The sequence below is a fragment of the Channa argus genome, chromosome 5 (genome assembly GCF_033026475.1).
Source record: "Channa argus isolate prfri chromosome 5, Channa argus male v1.0, whole genome shotgun sequence".
Taxonomy (NCBI): Eukaryota; Metazoa; Chordata; class Actinopteri; order Anabantiformes; family Channidae; genus Channa; species Channa argus.
Window position 1 is genome coordinate 12561343 of NC_090201.1, and position 20222 is coordinate 12581564.

At 38.0% G+C, this 20222-nt stretch overlaps 3 protein-coding genes across 4 annotated transcripts; 2 read left to right on the forward strand and 1 right to left on the reverse strand.

Annotated features, from left to right (window-relative positions):
- Window positions 1-48: 48 nt before the first annotated feature.
- On the forward strand, window positions 49-5207 carry si:ch1073-456m8.1 (leucine-rich repeat flightless-interacting protein 2). Its single transcript, XM_067504277.1, has 6 exons — window positions 49-189; window positions 496-570; window positions 1158-1193; window positions 1467-1628; window positions 1735-1818; window positions 2248-5207. The coding sequence occupies exons 1-6, from the start codon at window positions 91-93 to the stop codon at window positions 2803-2805; spliced, it is 1014 nt and encodes a 337-aa protein (XP_067360378.1). The 5' UTR covers window positions 49-90; the 3' UTR covers window positions 2806-5207.
- A 775-nt stretch (window positions 5208-5982) lies between these two features.
- avil (advillin) lies at window positions 5983-13874 on the reverse strand. Its single transcript, XM_067503985.1, has 20 exons — window positions 13745-13874; window positions 13431-13542; window positions 13146-13220; window positions 12818-13014; window positions 12627-12735; window positions 12425-12535; window positions 11455-11660; window positions 11260-11338; window positions 11033-11131; window positions 10790-10943; window positions 10571-10671; window positions 10194-10331; window positions 9896-10054; window positions 9587-9766; window positions 8220-8377; window positions 7981-8125; window positions 7576-7764; window positions 7422-7490; window positions 6983-7093; window positions 5983-6407 (listed from the first exon to the last, which is right to left on the reverse strand). Exons 1-20 carry the CDS (start codon window positions 13867-13869, stop codon window positions 6294-6296), a joined length of 2631 nt encoding a protein of 876 aa, XP_067360086.1. The 5' UTR covers window positions 13870-13874; the 3' UTR covers window positions 5983-6293.
- Window positions 13875-16609: 2735 nt separating this feature from the next.
- olfml3b (olfactomedin-like 3b) lies at window positions 16610-19822 on the forward strand. Of its 2 annotated transcripts, none has more exons than XM_067503987.1 (3): window positions 16610-16808; window positions 18406-18691; window positions 18843-19822. In XM_067503987.1, the coding sequence occupies exons 1-3, from the start codon at window positions 16710-16712 to the stop codon at window positions 19625-19627; spliced, it is 1170 nt and encodes a 389-aa protein (XP_067360088.1). In that variant the 5' UTR covers window positions 16610-16709; the 3' UTR covers window positions 19628-19822. The 2 variants fall into 2 exon arrangements, with proteins under 2 accessions (XP_067360088.1, XP_067360089.1); XM_067503988.1 differs by lacking the exon at window positions 16610-16808 and adding an exon at window positions 16814-16941.
- Window positions 19823-20222: the final 400 nt, after the last annotated feature.

Here is a 20222-nt window from a genome sequence, read left to right on the forward strand (position 1 = left end):
CCTGCGTCGAAAACAAACACCAACAACAGTTCACCAAGAGAGCTCAGGGGTTTCTCTTACATAAACACGGACTCGGTATAAAACACAAAAATGCATTCAGTCACGCTGGACAGCAGTGGTTCTCCAAGGAAGCGGACGTTTTCTCGGGGAATGAGCGAGGATGAGTCTCTACGCAGCATCATAAAGGAGGCGAGTGGAGAGAAATCAGATTTCTTTACTGCTAAAGCTACAGATGTTTCACCGTTTGTTGTTGTGCTTTTAACTTGATATTAGTAGTATTAGATATTAGTAATCGCAGCCAGGTTGTTTAAGCCCGTTTAAGAGTGGCCACGGGCGAATAAACGCATTTGTTTTCATCAGGCCTGCCGCTTGAGTGAACTTCTTCGTTAATATTTTAGCTAACTCGACGTTAGCCGCCTGTGCACATTGTTTTGTTTTGGCTGGTTGATGCTAGACTCTGCTTGAGGTGTCTCTTTTCTTATGTCTCTTCGCCAGACTGAGAGTGCATCCAGACGTCTGATACGGAGCGAGAGCCGAGCAGGCACCCTGAAGAGGAGAAGTGACAGCCAGGTAGGCAGTTTAGTTAACTCCAGCTATTTCCATCGTTTTCCTGATCCCGGTTACCTCTAACCTGAAGTGATACTCCACCATAGTTTCTACTTCCACAGATGCAAATATGTGCGAGTCTTTCTGTATATATGGGGTATATTTGTTTCCTGTATCCCTGTCTAAATACACCGTAGCCCATAAAGTTGTAATAAAATATTTATTTTAATATAATATTTTGCTTCTTCTCTTGAAATTATTTTGACAATGATTAGATAAAGTGTATATCTTCTCAAAACTTTATTGATCAATTTCTTCCAAACATGTCACAGTGGAAATTAATCTACTATTAACCTTTGCAAAAAAGATGAATGTGTCTGAAATCAAAATTATTCCAACTTTATGGGCAACAGTGCACTATGAAGGCACCATTTTTGGTAAAAAAAAAATATGTTTAAGTGCTATTGTAATATAACGAAAATGCCTAAAACTGCTAAATGTTATCTAGCCATTATTTTTATAATTATTCACACCAGGTTTTCAAAATGTCTGGAATTTAAAAAGATCTGTGTTTGTTTACCCTTGGACACTTTTTTTAACCCTTTCTCCAGTTTGAGCAAGATTCTGTCATGGGACTCCCAGAAATGGTGAATATTTCTTTAATTTTTGTCACATTGTTTTCCTTGTTATTTTTATTATAGATAGAGTGATGGTTATTACAGTTTGAAGGTAGGCATAATATCTGCAGTGCACCGCAGTGATAAATATTTCTTTACATATGAAAAGTCTGTCATGGTTCCAGATGAGGCCTCCCACTGATGGTTGCTTCTGAGAGCTAAATAAATACTTAACCACCCACTGACTGGCATACATTCCCCTAAAATTGCCCACACTGATTTGAAACTTTATTTGTGGCATAGCTGGAGCTGCAGGCCAGCTATGATGAGGTGGTGCAGGAGCTGCGTGGGTTGGAGGTCGAGCGAGAGGCTCTGTTGTTCCAGGTGGACGTCCTACGGGACACGCTGGAGGGTGTAGAGGAGCTGCTGGCAGAGGCCCAGAGGGAAGCTGGACAGACTGGTTTGGTATGCTGAAGCCTCGCCAAAAGTTAAAAATCACTTCACTAATTTATAATGAAGTTTTAAAAAAATTGTTCATTCTGTCATGATGTGACTGTGTCTGCATATGTAGGAGCTGGAACGAGAGAGGGAGGCTAAGAAGAAGCTGGAGAGCATGGTCTGTTCTCTGATGCAAGAGGTGGAGAGATTAAAAGAGGTAATGGCCTGTGGACTCTTTTGCGTAACACACTTGGCAGAAGCCTGATCATATAGCATTCGTGTTTTGTTTTTTCTGGCCTAAGCTTTTATCTGCCCATATATGCTATTATTGATTACTAGCTGAGGTGTCATGTAATATTACGGTCAGTTAGTCATGGCATATTTGATTTCTTTTCACTGGAAAAATGTGTAACTGGAAGAAAAGTATTACATATTAGTATCAACAAATGATTGTATATATTAAATAAGATTTTATGCGAGTTTAGGGCAAAAGGAATAGTATTATTTTTTGAGGATAGACAAATATGGGTTTTCATTTTAGAAAACAACTGCATACCTAATTGTGAAAACTAGATAAATTAGAGTTACAATATTGCACCAAAAATGACCTCAATGACCTTTACTTCAATTAAACTTATCATCTTAGGAAAGGAATAACAAACCATCTTCCCCAGTCAGCACACATGGGAATGAGGGAGGAGCAACAAGACAAGAATTCCAAGTCAAAAAGGAACAGATTAAGGCTGCACACAGAGATGAGAAAGATTCCTCTGTGCTTGAACCTCACAGCACTGAAAGCAAAGCTGGAGCACCTGGAGAGGTTGGACAGGGTGTAGGAGGAGAGGATGAGGGAGGCATCCTGCCAAGGCTGCTTAGAATGGTGAGTAAGCCACTGGGCCAGATGCCCTCTCTTGCACTGGACAACCTGATCTCTGGAGACGGGGTCCTTCAAAGGCCTTATGAAAATGGCATAGACGGTGTTCGAGACCATTTACCTGACAGAAATGACTCAGACAGCATAAGTGCTTATGAGGATGCGTCTGCTGAGACTCCAGAGCAGGACAAAATCTTTCCAGTTGATGGAGACATTTTGGAGCTGCCTGATGATTCTGAGGATAAAGGGAAAAGCCTGACCACCAACTGCGAGGTTGATGTATGCCAGACTCAAAATGCCAAAATCCCTGAAAACTGCATTGTGTCGTAACTTGATCTGTTTTGTCTTAGAGTAGAATGTTGAACACATCTAATTATGTTTGAAAACTTTGAGGCCATCAGTAATGCTCAGAGTCTAGCAACAAACACAAATTGACAGGTCAACTGAAGGAAAATTATTCTGGAGGCATATTGATAATTGATAAATCGTCTTTATTTTTTTTTAATTTTTTTTGGTTCAGCTCTTAAAATGTGGATTTTCTCTTTCATTGTCATATGTGATAGTTAATATTTGTATCTGCTGATGGGACAAAACACTTAATCATTTTTACACATTTTTTTTTACATTTTATAGACTAAATGAAATAGTGTTTAGCTTTGGATTATTTGATAAAATATATGGCAGAATAATTAATTATGAATATAACCATTAGTTGCAGCCCTAGTCGTAATACACTGTAGTAGAAATATTTGTTTTAGTTGTAAATTCACAACAAGGGAACTCAGGATCCAGGTGGTTATTAGTGTGTTTTCCATTATTATTTGCCAATGCGTTTTTTAAATATGTGTGTTAACTTTTAAATATGTGGATAGATATGGAGGAAACTCTATCATGCTTTGACTGTTTACCTTTTTGCCAACCTTTTAAAAAACTTTGTTTGTACACTAACAGCTGCCAAGATCAGGTAAATCAGAATTTACCTGTATATAAATCAAAGTGAGCTCTGCAATTATTTGGCTGAGATACAGTTACAGCTAGTTTCTTTTCAGAATGGGAAAAGCACAGCTTCATCACAGTTACACATTACATTGTCTTCACATGGCTAACTGTGATGAAATCATTGAAAGTGCTATTTGCCACATCCGCTAACTAACCCAAGAGGTAAAAACAAAAACCTTTTGTTGATTGTACTTATGTTATTTCTGTAGCTATATTGCCTTAATAAGTTTATGCCAATATCTTTTCTTTAGTTTATGTGAATAGCTGCCCTGGAAATATGTTTAATGTAAACGAGGTAGATGTGTTGAAGACTTATTTCCCCAACCGTACTGTTATTACAAGATTATTACAAGATATTTTGTTGGCCTGTCCTCAGTTGTAGAGCTCACTGAAAAAAGTTTCATGTTTGACAAGTGTCACTGACAGATAAAATCCAATATGTCAAATGTCAAATGCCTATTGACTGCCTCACTGATCTCTATAAGAACATTTATTTTTCTATCTATTGTCTTTAGCCCCTTTTCCTGTTTTATTGTGAAAAACTAAGGAAATGGTTGCTGCGTTTGCACTTTTTAAAGTTTTTGTATTGTATGGTAAGTTTCTCAGATGACATTACAAACCACATTCCCTTAACAACCAAAATGTCAGGTTAAAAAAAAAACAGCTTACCTGCTGTAGGCGACATTCCCTCAACCTGCATGGTGATACTGTGGGTTTGCACATTTGCAATCAAACTTGCTGGATTCAGTCTCCTTGAGTGTCTTTGATTGCTGTAAACATTTTTTATGTAAGCACAATTGATTACATCTAGTTTGTTCAAGACCTTTTTTTTTTTTTTCAATGCTTGAGACAAGAGTAGACCCTTTATCTTATTTGTAATAAGTAGTTTGCATGAGGATTTATGAATGTATATTAATTTTCAAACATGCGCAAATGTATTTTTGTCAGTCATTAGTACTTTTGCAGAGTCATATCACACTAATTTAATACTTGGATTAAGGTTATTTACTGCAAACACTTATGAAATTTACTTTACAAAGCATGCGTCATTCTATCATTATCAAAATATTTCAGCTTTAAGGGAACCTTTTATTTTGTACTATTTTTATATGAAAATCCTAATATTGGCAATGGATTCCGTAGCTGTGTAGAAGATATAACATACCAAGACAGCTATGGAAATTTCTAGATGCTATGTTTAGCGGCATGTTGTGGTTTAAAGGCAGCATATTAATGTTTTCTTATTGAGTGATTTGTCTTTTGTATTACTTGTTTTACACAGTCCTTTTAGAAAATAATGCTGGTTCACATGCTGATGTTTGATTCTCTACTGACTGTCATGATACAAAAAATGTTGGAGGAAGAAACAGCTCAATTGACTTGCTGTGTTTTTACAAAGGGAGGTTCCTGTTACTGTAAAAACGGGTCAGATACATTCAATGCTGGACAGACCTCTGACTTAATGCCAATGCCAATTATTGGTTGTTAACGTTGTTTTGTTTTCTTTTTAACTTCCTGTGAGGTCAAAGGGTTTTGTTTTTTTTTAGCATGTTGCAGTAAAGTTACACTTTATGTATATCCACTTCACAGTGTCAAAACTGCCTCTGTCATTTGCAATTTTTTTGAGTGCTCAGCACTGACATTTTTTTAAACACAAGAATACAGGCATGTGTTCCTACTGTAACTTGTTACTGAAATTACATTTTACACATCAAAATAAAAGGTGTGAATTATGCTGTGCTGTTTATCGTGTGATGTTTTGTCAGCGTGTGTTTACTTCTACTGAAAAGATTCATGGCTTCCATTTAAATAAACACCATATTGAGTAGGATTATGGCGCTTGTAATTCAACAGAGGTAGTTTCTCTTCTAAACACAACAGCAACTCTAAACAAGCCTCTACAATGCATTCATTGCATTCACCTTATTTATTAATCACAGTCACTTTCAAATATGTACAACCCCCAATGTGGTTTGCAAATTTTGCACTTCATCACTTTCTTATCACCTTTCAACTAATTCCCTCATGGTTTGCACATATTTGATTTCAAACCTATATTAGCGTACTGACGGTGAACAGTTTTTGTCAACTTTACATGGACTTTTATTCTTAATGTTATTACTTTCTAATGTGTTGTATTAAGGAAGCTTACACTTCTCTCCTTTGAAATATGGTTTGTGACCCTATTCCTGCGTTTATTGACAAATCCATCATTCACTGTGTTTTCTTGTGGATAAGGGAACAAATTTAATGTGTGGCTCATTCTGGTTCATCAGTTTTTAACCTGACATGTTGTAACATTATTTGGCCAACAGATGACATTGCAGCTCTTTACTGACATTGAAATTTGGGCTGCTGTTGAGGATTAACAACTGAGTTTTAAGTGTTTATTAGTTAAATATTTGTCACTGTGCCCAGTGTGATAACTATATACTGCTTACTTTTCTCTAAGTTTTCAGTAATTCTGATCTTAATTTTGTGGTTGTTATATGCACACATAGCAGAATAGGCAATAGAGTGTTTTTATTCATACTAAGATTTCAGATACATTTATTATAAGAGCTTAATTAAACTGTGACCTTGTACATCGAACATCAACACAGGTTAAGAACGTGTCTTTAACATTTAAAGAATAATAGTGCATCACAGTGAATTAAAAACAAATGAATGATTCACAATATAACCAGAGCATGGAGAGAGACATCATTAAAACCTAATGTGCTGAAAAAAGGCCCGTCCTCAAATAGTTCAAGAAGGAAATTGAGCTAAAGTGAAAAAAAGAGAAATATGACTTATATTAAATACAGGACAAACTATGGTCAAAACATCCCTATTTCTTTCTTCAGGCTCAGCTGTTTCCATTGTGGCAGGCTCACAAATTTGTCTTTGTCCATACCAAATACGCTGGTGAAGTCAGAGTCAGAGAGGTATTTCTGAAAAGCAGTTCATAAATTTTAGTATAAGTGAAAACAAAGCAGTTTCTTTGTCTTAAGTTGGTAAGGCACACTTGCATGTATGTTTTGCACTTAGCAGCCTCCCATCATGTAATGTAATACAACAAGGTTGAAAGGTTAACCATTTTAAAGGAAACAATTTGGAGACCTGGAAATTATGATATTGACTTGAAAGACATTTAATGGTAAAGATTAATTTGTGTCTATAATTTCCAAAGACAGAACTAGTTTTCAGGACAATTCTTTCAAACTAATTAACAAACTAATGATTCAACATTCTCTGAGAATTAAATTTCCAGTCATAAAGCAATAATAAGAGTTTTTGTCTTAACGAAATTCCACTTAATATATAAGGCCAGAAAATAGAGCGATTTAAATTGAACAATTTCCATTTATATTCTGGGTGACATTTAAGGGAAATGCATGGTTTTATTGTTATTGTTAATTATTATAGAATATAGAGAAAAGTAATACCATGAATAGCTGAATTATGCAGAAAAGGAAACTGTTCTGGTTGCAGGTTGAAGGTATTCACAACATACACACACGCCTACCTCTTTTTGGGTCGGGTCAACACCTTCAGGCAGCTCGCTTGCAAGCTTCCTAATCAGAGCTTCTGGTGGAAAACACTGAAAGGTTTTCTCATTTTCCACAGACTTCTTCTCCTGGAAAATCACATTCAACAAACAAATATAATTTTTAGTTCGCATATGTTTATTAATATATCACTCGCTGTTACGTTAATACAAATAATCCTTCTGGTAAAATAGACTGTAGATTAAAAGGTGGAGCACTTGTATTTAATGTAGATTATTTTAACTTGTGTTTCACTCCTGTCTCTGACTCCCATGTAGTACATATTCAGGGGGAGGCAGCCAATAGAAGCGTACCATCAGTAGGAGTAATGCTAGTAGTGCTTAACCAAAGATTGGACCCACTGCTCAGTGCGACATAAGGAAAATGAACAGTGCTTTGTCATAGGACTTTACATACAGTTATGATATTAACAGGTGATGTGACATCTCCTAACTCCTTCTTCAGTTCTTCATAGCTCATTCCTCCCTAAAAGAAATAAACACTTGTCATTGTGCATCATTTCACTCTACAAAGTTGATGCTTTATTTTATTTCAAACCCAAACTACTCACACTCCATTTGGAGGGATCCCAGGCTGTAAACCACCCGGTGAAGGTGGGCGGCTCAAACCCTTGTTTGACCAAGATGATGGGGGTGTGTGGATCTCTGGCACCTGGGTGGGTGCGCAGGTATTCCTGGCTTGTGACTACTGCTTCTGTGCGCTCAACTTCATTTGCCTCCTTACCAATCCAGATAAACACCTGAGACCAGGAACAAGATATCATTATTGACTGATTGAGATATCTTCTTATATAATATCCATGTTTGAAATTTTATAGACCTTCAAAATTTATAGTGCAAATGATTTTTTCCACTGGTGATGCTAAATAAATAGTTCAGTTTCCAAAGATGTTTGGCTATATCAGCTAAACAATAAAACATTAAGGGTAACTGCCACAAAAAGTGTCTGTTGATACCTGGTCCCAAGTGTCCAGAAGCATGACATCATCTTCACTGAGGTCATCCTGTGTGAACTGAGATACCTCGGTCACAATGAAACGTCCCGTCTTATTGGAGCATTCAAAAAGACGTGGCTGATGGTCTAAAACCGTCTGCTGTAATCTGTGGACAGTAATAAACAGTTTCCTCCATGAGTGATCCAGTATCTGCTCTAACACTTTCCAAGCTTGTTTGCCCACATTTGTATCATCATTACCTCTTGTCACTGGCATAAGGAGCTCTTCCTCCAAGCAACTCCCAGAATGCAATTGGCTCCTGACCCTCAGCCACCATCTCCTCTGAGACATTATTTGAGTTCTGGCAGATCACAGAGCTGATCTCCTTTGCCATGGCCCTTTCATCTCCACTTGATCCCTGGTTACAACAAGTACCTTTATAAATATTTTGATCATTATAAACTCTGATCATTACAAACTGGATTTGGACTTTTAAATCCAAACAGCAATGAGAAAATTAATTGTTGTTAATATGCTACTTCAAACAGTCCCAACTATTATGAGATTGAAGTACAAGACTGGTGTTGGATGATACATTCTGACTCACAGTCTGTGTCCCACCTTCATCCCAAACGCGCTAGTTAGAATTGAAGTTAGGTATCTGTGTAGGCTGTTTCCCCCACCCCAAGGAAAACCATTTTTGTACGGGGGCATTATTATGTTTAAACAGTAGAGCAGCTTCTTCAAACTGACCCCACATAGTTGGACGAACACTTCCTAATCCTGCTTGATTTATCTGCAACCTTTGACGCTGTGAACTACCAGATCCTTCTGTTCAAACTTTCAAGGAATCTCTACAGGGGCAAGTTTCTAAAACTCACAGCCTATTCCTGGTATGCTACGCAGCTCAGTTCTTCTTTTTTCTATCTAAATTACATTCCTGGGTTTTATCATCCAGTCGCATCAATTTCCCTATCATTGCTATGCTGACGACACACAGTTCTTCCTTTCTTTTCTACCAGATGACTCCACTGTCCCATTACCCATTTCTGACTGTTCGTCTGACATCTCTGCTTGGAAGAGAGAAAGACATCTTTAACTCAACTTCTCCTAGACAGACCCAGCCAGACCTTCAATACAAAACAGCATTAGCATCAACATTGGGTCTTCAGTGATTGTCCCCACTGAACATAGAACTCCCCCACAACGTCCTACTTAAACAAACAAACAAAACAAACAACAAACTTTTCCTATCTGTCCTATCTTGCACTTACACATCATGACTAAGTTTTTTTTTGGACTTGTAAGTCGCTTTGGACAAAATCATCTGCCAAATGACCAAATGTGAATGCAAATTTAAATTAAAACTGTTGTCTGTCATATTTTGCTCTGGCATTAAAAGCCACACATCATGCCTTATCCGTAGACAAAAGCACATAAAACAATTCGGGTGTGGGTGTCCACATACTTGTCCATCTAGTATTTAATTTCTTTTTTCTCAGTTTAATGTAAATGTTAATTCACACATACACATAGATTCAAAATTCATACACTAATACAAAATAAATGTCTCAAAAGTGTATTATCGTCACCAAATTCCTGTAATTCACTTAATTATCTACTTTACCTTTCCACACCACAGATAAACAGCTGATTGGCTTTTCAGCAAGAACACATCATTGGAGTTCAGAGAGGCAGCCATGGCTGGAACCTCTATGGCTTTTGTGTTGAATGGGTCAGAGCCGTGTACCTGGAACAATCTTAATGGAGGCTCTGGGTTAGAAGAACCTTTTCTAGATGTGCCACCCTTAAAGTAAAAGGAAACATTATGCATTGTTACAAAATCTGTACACACCCCAAAACATTCAGCAAAACATAACCGGAGCACATCCTGTCACTGTAAAACATAATGTCTGTGAAATCTCAACAGTCGTACCTCAAATATGACCATTCTACCCTTGAAAATCGTCATGAAGTGTCTCGGTTCTTTGCCCATGGTTACTCTAACTTGAACTGGTTCACCGTTGTACTTCTGGTCCAGATCCACAGCCTGAAATGCGGAGGCTGCCAGTTCATCCTGTGTGGCATGACGCCCCTAAAATAATAAGTGGAAACATAGTTTATCTTATTCTTTAAGATTTTCAGAAAAATCAAAAGATGTCAACTTTATAAGAAACTATGATAAGAAATTAATAACGTTATGTAAGATACTGTTCCTTGCAGCAAATCCTCACCTGCCATATGTAGAGTAGGTAACATTTCTTGTTGTTAACCAAGTAAGAGTAGAGGATTAGGTAGCAGTCTCCTCCATAGAAGTAGCTGTACCATTGAGGGTCGACAGGCACAAGCTCCAGATTCTCTATTCTCCACACCTGGGTTTATTAAAGAGTAAATTAGCAGCAGACAACTGCAGCTGCACAGTTGCAAGCCAGGAATGTTAGTATTAACCTCACAGTAAATCTGAGGCTGACAATATTCAGTCGGTTTTGTCCTGTTGACCGATGATAGACTGATATTCAGTAATTTCTACTTGATTAGTGGACTGACAAATTATCTGATACAAGCCACCAGTGTGACCATAAAGAAATTTGGAGTACAGTGTCACAGATACCTCCACTTGACCTGTACCATTGTCAACCATTCGCTCCTGTGCAGCAATTTCTGGCATCACGTGCATCAAAGAGGCGTCAAATTTCTCCTGTGTGATGTGAGCTGCAGCAAATATAATTAGAAAAGTGATTCATCAAAGTCTACATTTTATTTAAAATAAAAATATACTTTTTTTTATTGGCAGTCGTGTTTTTGTTGATTTACAAACAAATGCACATACCGACTTTCCCTCTTGAATGCGCTTTGCCTAGGCCTTGAGTTTGGTCTTTCACTGTCCACCTCTGGAACAGCTGCTTGAAGAGAGCTGATTCTGCTCCATCATTCACTGTCTCCACATTTGTTGTGATGGGGTAATTGTTTGCTTTGATGAACTCCTATAACAGCCAATCAAATACAACACAGAAAGTACTGTAAATAGGTTTGTCTTAATCGAAGCAAATTATGGACTGTAGGGGTCACTCACCAAAGCTCTGCTCATAGCAGCCTGTCTTTCAGCTTTGTTTGCTTTCTTCCCCTTCCATATAAAGATTTTCGCCCCACCCTGATCCAGGATGTAGCAGTCCTGAAAGGATATTTACAATAAATTCTCACACTACGGCAAATATAATATTTTTTCATCACCTCATTGTGGGTGTTTGACCTCACAGCCTCAATCTGCATCTTCATTTGGTCAATAGTACACCAACTTACATCATGGTTAAGGAGATCCTGAACCAGTGGTCTTGTAGCAAGTTCTGTGACCTTCATCTGACCATCAGCATCTGACACACTGAAATTAAGTCACAAACAAATTTAATTTAAACCGTAACCGAATATGGATACATTCTCAGACACAGACATAAGAGATGTAGGGGTTTGGTTGTCACAGGTCTGGGAGAAGCTCACTGGTAAAGTGTGAGGTTTGACTTCTGCTCCTGGTCAGTTGTTTCATCAGGAACTCCATCTTCCAGGACGCATGTTCTTTCTCCAAGAACATCATTCAGGATCCCCATGTTCTGAGGAAAATTGTCCTCTTCGTCACCCTCAATCACTCTGATGTCCGCCCGACCTCCCCTCTCTCTGTCACGGATGTCTTTAGCCAACATCATGCCCTGGAAAGCAGACGTGCAACTCAAGAGGATACACAATCCAGGATTATGAGATGTCAAACCATAACTGAAGGAATGTAATACATAATAAAATATTGGCAATGTGCAAACATTATTTTAATAATATTTTAAATATGTTTCCACAAATAATTGTGACCACGACACAGTATTTGAAAATGTGGCACATTCAGTCACTTTAGTAATAAAAGATAGGAGTTAGTAACTGTCCTGGAAATGACGTAATGACCTAAATGACCTAAATGTGCTATAACTAAATAACTGTCAAGAATCTAAATGTTCCAGTCTCACCAAAGGGACAATATAATGATTTGAATTGTGTGTGCTGGGATAGTGAACAGCAGAGTGCAGCCTTTTTGCAGAAAGGAGGAAATGAGCTTGAGCAAGCAGGGCCCTCCCACAGCTTTCCATAAAGGTTTAATATAGACGTCATACTGTCAGACTTAACCAGAAAATTAATTCTTTGTCTATACAGTCAGTTACAGGGGCTGTAAATTGCTTTTGTTTATCCTGACGTATAAGCACGTTCATCTGCATCCATCATGACGATTTAAAAAAGGCTCTATTACAGCTCTTACTTGTTCTTTATGTCTTCTCAATTCACGTGATCATAAACATTTTCATATCAGAAAAAGTTAAATAATAAAATGTATCTTACACACTCTACATATACTTACTATAAATACTGTACTGTATTATTAAAAAGTGAACACGGACTAAATCATTGGTATATAAAACACATATTTCACCTTAAGCCTTTCCTGTCTGTTACTCTTTGGTCCATTCCACTGAATGATGGTCTTGCCAGTGTCCAACAAAAACACATCTCCAAGGTTGAAGCTTGTCCAGCTCATTTCCACCTGAAACAAGATAAATCAAAAGGCAACAAAGTCTTCTTGCATAACTTTCTGCCTTTCTTCATGTCAAATAACCACTGTGAAGTGTTCTCACCTCCTTGGCAATCACTCGTTTGTTCCCTTTGACATGAAGAAGTCTCTTAATATCATAGGTGTTAGTTTCAATGTGCCTCATGCCTGATGCAACTCCACCTTTCATATAGCTACACAAGACAAGATAGTTGGGTTTACAGTTTGTTTTACCATATATAACTGATGCACTATTGTACTAACACTTTCACTCACATTACTCCCTGTTTGAAGTATCCTCTAAAGGTATCAGACTCATAGTCCTGAACCTCACGATGTTGGACTGGAATGGAGCCCAGAAATTCGTCCAGTTGTATGGTGTAAACAGCAGCTGCACCCTGTTCGTCCTGAGAAGACTGTGAGCCGATCCAGTAGTGGATATCATAACACAGGCTGTTTTTCACTTTCTGGGTCTGGAGAAACAACAGAGGAAAACAGTGGGTACTGGATGGTGTATAGATGAGAACCTGATATACTGAAATGCAGCATTTGGAAAACTGAAGAAACAAGCCCCATGATTCACCAGTCACCATCTCAGACTTACATAAAGAAGGATGTAACAGTCACCCTCAAAAAAGCTTCCATAAGATTTCTCAGGGACTTGAACCAGCTCCATTTTCTGTTGCACAGAGAAAAGGTTTCAATTTGACCTTAATGTTCATGAACAAAATCTACATTTTAGATTTAATAACTTTAATATATTGCTGAGTTGATGCTGTTTAGTAATTATTTCTGTACCTTCTGCCAGACAAGCAAATTTCATTTCATTTCTTTGTACCATGAAATCAAACAGTTAATTGTTCAAACTTAAATTCTAAAATCACATTACCTCAATTCTCCATATTATAATACCAGGACTGCGAGTTACTGCTCTGAATGTGTACTCCATGTTGCTCAGGTTCCTCTTAGTTTTAAGTGGCAATTTTGTTATTTCGTCTTTTCTGAAGGAGGAAATCATTGTCAAATCATTGATGCAAACTTATTTTTATAAATTTTTCCTGAATAGAATATACTTGCCCCTATTTGCAAATGTTTAAAAGCACCAGTGTTTTAACTATTATACGCTGTGGTCATCGTTTAGTGTCTTTTCTCCTTTTAATATTTACCAAATGAAAAATCAGATTCAATATAATCAAAACATACCTTGTTATACTATTTGAAGAGGTTCTTGAAAGAGTATCTTCCAACAGCTGATTTCCTATGTGATAGCAAAAGGTCCTCAATCCTCTTCCCTTCAGTGCCCCTAAAATATTTGCCTTTATTTGCATGTCTCAGATCCTTTCACAGGGCTCTGCCCAATCACTGAGGTTTACACACAATCCCACAGGCAAATTTGCAGAAAAAAAAGACTCATATTCAAATACACACAGTAACACAGAGCAGCACCACCTTGTCCATTCATTTCCCAGCCCACTCTCCCTAATACCACAACATTCGCACCATATAAGGACAAATGCACAGCTACAGGTAGAGAGAGACGATCTAATACACATGTTAATGAGATTCAACAAACACATCCATTATTAAAGTTTACGATAATCATGATTATAAGTCTATAATTACAATTATTAGCCATAGTGACAGTGGAAGTAAAAGCAGCAGTTTTTGTCTTATTAAACATACATTTGTATTTACACATGTACACATTGGGTCTCATTATCTGCTTCTAGCACAATAACCTGACTCTCTGATCAAACACCTAGAAGTGGTGTTGTATTGTGGGTAATGTAGGCACCAGCTTTTGACAATGAAGAAGTAGGCATGAACTTACATGATATCTCTGGCTTTGCTAAATTGATTTTGCCTCATTTTTAAACCTTTTTGTCATATTCTCTCAAATATCATGTCAAAAATCAAGACTGATATGGAAAGCGATCATTGTTATAAAAATACCAAATCCATCTTCCACAACTGTGAATAAGATTAGCCATATTGTATATAACAGTAAAATAAACCTTAGTTGTAGTTGATTTTGAATAGGAGCAGAAACACTGGGTGTAAACTGTGTATGTGACAATGAGGCAGTGTGAGAGGCAGGAACCGTTACAACACTGTACAATAAGGTACTGTTTGTAGGAGGAAGTGTGTTTGTCAGCAGGCTACTGCTGCTATTTTACTTCATGAACTTGCAGTGTCTTTGGTTCTTTACTCAACTCAAGTTCAAATCAAGCCCCACTCAAGTTCAAATTCCAATGGTTCACACACTTTGAGGCTTCTAAATAGCATTTGCTTTAAGCTGTATCCCATTATTTATTCTTCTACATGTCATGGTGGGTCATTGTACCAACCAAACATGTCAAAACATCTGTTTACCTCCTCTCCTGTGAGCTTTCTGTACAGCATTGAGTGCTTGTGTTAGATTTGTGTTGTCCTGCTCAGCCACAAAATTTGTGATCAAAATACTGATATTCCAGTCTCTTAATATTATTATCTATTTTAAAACAATGCTTGCTACCACAACCTTCACTTTGTCTGTGCTGTCAATTGGAAGTCCTATGATTTAGCGAAACCAAAATAAGCAAAAATGAAATGAATGACTTGTAAAATTCAAAGGACAGGAGGATGTTTGTGTTGTTTAATGTAGCACATTCACCATTTTATTATGTGTCTGAGGTGAGTTTTGAAGCAGTGCTTTGTAATAACAAGGTTGGTTTTATATTACAGGAAAGGTCAGAGACAGTTTTAAAAGTATTTCTCCCCCCAGTAATTTAGTAAACTAACTATTGTTTTGGTTTTGCTACAGGTATCATTACTAATATTTGACATACTTATAATTTTGAACATTAGATGCCCAACTGTTAAAGCAAATATACAGAATTTCCTATTCGAGCTCATGACAGTGTCTGAAAAGACATGTTGGAATTGTAAGGGATACTTTTTATCTTGCTCAAATTATTCCTGCTATCCTAAAGAAACCCCTTTCTGAGTGCACCTCTACAGTAAAAGACAATCCACAGTGAAAATACAAACATAGCACTGAATATGATCCCTCAGCAATCTAAATTGGATAAAAGTTACTGTATTTTTCCTGCAAAATCCCCTGTGTGGGACTATGAGTTTTATTAACCATCACTTCACATGGATTAAACCAGGGGTCACCAACATGGTGTCCATGGGCCTTTTCTAAAATTAGGTCACCATAGCGTAACTTACCAATGAGCTGCATCTAATTTTTTTGTTTCTATTCTTTTTTAATCACATTTGATAGTTATTGTGAGAAATCATTAACATGATCTGTGTCTTCACATAGATGAATATCATTAATGTAATTCATTATTAATAATAACATATAATTAAAGGTAAATTGAGCAAATTTGTTATTTATAAAGTGTGTATCGAACTTGTAGCCCTTTGCATTAATCGATACCCAAGAAGTAGCTCTCAGTTTCAAAAGGGTTGGTGACCCCAGGATTAAACCAATAGAAATATTTTTGTATGCATGTAGATATGTGAGTGTTGTTTAAAACATAATTCAAGTATAAATAATTTTAATGTTATGTAAAAAACAGTTTTATTGGATCATCTAATTTAAGGCAAAATGCAGTTACACTTAGTAACTTTTGTAGTTTTCAGCTTTTGGCAGGTTGTTTCAAGCATCGTAACACTGAACTAGATTTGTCCATCTGCTTTGCGACTTCATTTTCTTCTTGTCTCTGAAGGTAGTTGGGGCTTGTTAATCTATTACATTAGTGTGCTGTAATGGAGACTTTACAATGTCCTCCTCTTGACACAGAACAACGGTGTCTCCTGACTACCACTCACATTACGCTTCCTCCTCCTATGTAAATCCTCCTGTCCCACACTAACGACCTGTGTTTAAAAGGATATTGTTTCCAATCCCCTAACTAGCTGACAAACACTTAAACTTATGTAGTGTTTTGGCCTTTTAAATTCTCAACTAGGTAAAAGCTGAAGTAAAAATGAAGTGCATTGTCCTGTCTCTTTTAGACTCTGCATACTTCCATCTACACCAGATGGTTATGGCTCCTCCCAAAGAGCTTAGTAAAACATTCCAGCCCACCTCTGGGAATCTGCCGGCTGCTCAACACACTCCCACAGAACTCCAGTCAAGATTTTACAGCACCTAAAGAGCCTGAGTTGACACAAAATGAGAGGACTTGCTGTCTTGGTTACTTTGGTTTGCCTGGCCACCGCTCAGCACCAAGCACTGATTAACTATTTGGAGCAGAGGCTGCTTGCTATTGAGGTAAGACTGCCTTTACGTCCCTGCTGAGCCCTGGGCTCCATGGGCTCTGAAAGGAAATTTCCAGGACAGGGCAAAGGCAATGGAATGCAGATGTGGGCAAATCATTAGGAAAATGTTGGGAAATGCAGCTCCAGTAAGTGTCTGCTTCTTTGTTTTTGTTATGAGACAGAAATGTAAAAATGTTGCTTTAAATTATATGTATAGATGATTTGAGAACTACAGTTTGTGCAAATTTAAATGGATGCAGATATAAATATATTTATTGTTACAAATATACCTCAAGAAATGGACTGACTCTAAGTAAGCAGAAAGAGTTTGACATTCAGTTCTATCATAAAAGTAAAAGTATACAGCAGTTATAGTAATAATGTGACACTCTTTCATATTAGGCCTCATTGCTTTCACTTCCTTCCTCAAAATCTATTACTTAATTTTTTAACTCTGTAAAGTCATGTCAGACCTCACAGATCAATTATTTAGAAAAACCTCTTTGTTTAATTTCTTCTCCAGAGTGAGGTCACAGGTCAGGTTTTGAGCAGCAGCACCCACATAGCTGGCAGAATTCCGTGTTTTGTTCAAAGACACTTGACCCGGGTGTATACTTGCCACGTGTGGGCTGAACCTGGTTGTTTGAATCCTTTAAACAACCAGGTTCAGCCCACACTTGGCAAATATACACAGAGGAGATTGCAACTTTTAATGTTAAACAAACATAAAATTAAGGACTTCTCTGTACTTTAAAAGTCCTACCACTTCAGCTTTTGTTGAAACAAAGTCAAGCTTTATATAGACTAAAATAATAAATCACAGATTTGCCTCAAAGGCTTTTCAGTATGCAGAATACATCATAACTTTCTATGCTTACACTCTTAAGTAAGATCAGGAAAATACTCCCAAAATACATTTAAAAGACAGAGACCTCAGGAAGAGCAATAGAAGGATGAACAGACACGCAACAGATGTGGTGAGTACAGAACAGAGCAAAACAGTAGTTTTGGACAATATGGACAATCACATTACAGATTAAAGAAATAAAAAATAAATGATTGAGCTCCACAGAGACCTCAGACCTGAGCTACACAACCACCACAAAGACATAGAGAGTACATAAACAGGAGAGGCAAAACCAAGCCATCATGCATACAAACAACATGGGAGGAATCCAACACACACAAGTGAGAGAGGCAAAGACAATGAGAAAAAGAGGAAGAGAGAAATAGAGAGGGGTAAGCTTCCCATCTGGAATAAGGCACAAACAGTCAGGAGAGGGAGAGAGGTCTTGGGACGGTTAATCGTTCATCACAGAGCCTGAGTGAAGGAAAGAACAAGGAAAGAGACAGAGAGTGGCAGAAAGACCAGATGTTCATGTGCCTTGATGGAAAAAAACAGTGGGTTTGAAAGAGTGATTTCTGAATATTTCCAATAATCCTGTTGGCAGGAGAACATAGACTCACCTGTACACTCTGGGTTTAATAATAAGCCACTGATTGCAAAGTGAATAGATGAGATTTGATTTGGGATTTTTAGGCCTTTACAGAGTCAGACTGATTTCAGCAGGGAGGTGTTCAGATTCAGTAATGACCTTCCTTAAAAACAGGACCGGGTCTCTCTATGGCACAACCAGGCTACTCGTTACGCCTCAGAGCTTCGAGAGCTGAAACAACAGATGGTTTCCCAGCTGGAGAACCTGGACAAAGAGAAAGAGGCACTGAGAATGAATCTGGACAATGTAGGGACAAGGGTGGACAGGGTTGAGCGTGAGCTGGACTACCTGGAGACTCAAAACGGGGCTCAGCCGTGTGTGGACGTGGACGACAAGCTGATAGAGCAGCAGGTGACTCTGGTGGAGGAGAAGCAGAAGGCCAAATATTCAAAGCTCTCAGGTGAGATGTGATGCCCTTAGTTGCATTTACCTCTTGGATTTTCCTGTTTGACTCTTGACAAGAAACAACAGAAAAATACCGTATTTTGTAAAATATTGAAATATTCTTTTAAAAACATTTAAATGATGTCAACATGCTCTCTTATTTTCAGACTGCAGTGACATGATCTCCAGTGTTAAGGCCATGAAAATCTTAAAGCGAGTAGGAGGGTTAAAGGGCATGTGGAGCAAAGATGCCAGCCGAGCTTCAGGGAAGGTCTATATATTCAATGGGACAAATGGCGACACCATACACGAGTTTGTCTCTGTGCAAGACTTCACCCACTCACTGGGCCTGTCTCTGTCCAAGGACCTGAAGCTTCCGTCTGCCTGGAGTGGAACAGGACATGTCGTCTTCAACAGCCATGTGTATTATGTAAATCAGGCTGAAGAGATGACGGTGGTTAAATATGACATGGTGAAAAACTCTGTGACAGACAGCGCAGTGTTTCCAATGCAGGACCATGTCTCAGTTTACGGTCTGACCCCTGAGACACTGATGGACCTGGCTGTGGATGAGGAAGGCCTGTGGGCCATTTATGCCACCCGGCAGAACGAAAGGCATATCTCTCTGGCTAAAATGGACTCCAGCTCCCTGGACATTGAACAGATGTGGGACACAAACTGTCCGAGAGAGAACGCAGAGGCAGCGTTTGTTATTTGTGGCACTCTATACGTGGTGTACAACACCAAGCAGCCGGGTCGCTCACGTGTGCAGTGTGTGTTTGATGTCAATGACATGGTGACCAACGAAGATGCTCCTGTAGTTTACTTTCCTAAACGCTATGGAGCTCATTCCAGTCTGAAGTACAACCCACAGGAGCAGCTGCTCTATGCATGGGATGATGGCTACCAGATATTGTACAAGCTAATCATGAAAAAGAAATTAGAAATTTGAGCCGATTAATACCAACCACCTACCAACCCTTAATGGACTATACCAGTGTTTTTGCAAGTTGTAGCTCCTCACAAATGATGTTTTAATGTGTCTCCTGTCATTTTTCAGATGGCCATTACTTCATTTTCATCCCATTTGAAATTCTTAAAATGTGTGAGAATTTTAGTTAAATAAAGAGCCCAAAACAATGACATATGTTTGAAAAAAGATGTTTGAAAAAAGATGCTATCAGTAATGCTTGGAACAACTCATCATTTTCATCCAATAAAGACCATAAGTGACATGTAATGCTTTGAGGGGAGGAAAATACAATGTCACACTGAAACAAAATAGCCAGCATTGATATGAAGTATTAATGATTTGTAGTAAATCCAAGAAAACGCATATTTGTATGTTTTTTCCATTATGAATCCGCTTCATTGAGCTTTACTTCTTCTTTCACTGATCACATGCACCCCAGGGGCAGCCCCTGAGTTTTAAGCCCACTTACTCACAGTGAGTCAAAAACAAAGGTAACAGTATGTGTTGAACAAAAGTCTCTGAGCTAGTCAGTATATAACATTTATGATATTCTATAGGAAGACAAGCATAATTC

Coding starts and splice junctions, on each gene's coding strand:
- olfml3b (XM_067503987.1), top strand. CDS start 16,710: ATGAGAGGACTTGCTGTCTTGGTTACTTTGGTTTGCCTGGCCACCGCT. Junction 16,809..18,405: donor AGAGGCTGCTTGCTATTGAG/GTAAGACTGCCT, acceptor CCTTAAAAACAG/GACCGGGTCTCTCTATGGCA. Junction 18,692..18,842: donor CAAATATTCAAAGCTCTCAG/GTGAGATGTGAT, acceptor TCTTATTTTCAG/ACTGCAGTGACATGATCTCC.
- si:ch1073-456m8.1 (XM_067504277.1), top strand. CDS start 91: ATGCATTCAGTCACGCTGGACAGCAGTGGTTCTCCAAGGAAGCGGACG. Junction 1,629..1,734: donor AAGCTGGACAGACTGGTTTG/GTATGCTGAAGC, acceptor CTGCATATGTAG/GAGCTGGAACGAGAGAGGGA. Junction 1,819..2,247: donor AGGTGGAGAGATTAAAAGAG/GTAATGGCCTGT, acceptor TTATCATCTTAG/GAAAGGAATAACAAACCATC.
- avil (XM_067503985.1), bottom strand. CDS start 13,869: ATGCAAATAAAGGCAAATATTTTAGGGGCACTGAAGGGAAGAGGATTG. Junction 13,543..13,744: donor TCTTCAAATAGTATAACAAG/GTATGTTTTGAT, acceptor TTCCTCCTTCAG/AAAAGACGAAATAACAAAAT. Junction 13,221..13,430: donor TTATAATATGGAGAATTGAG/GTAATGTGATTT, acceptor TCTGTGCAACAG/AAAATGGAGCTGGTTCAAGT.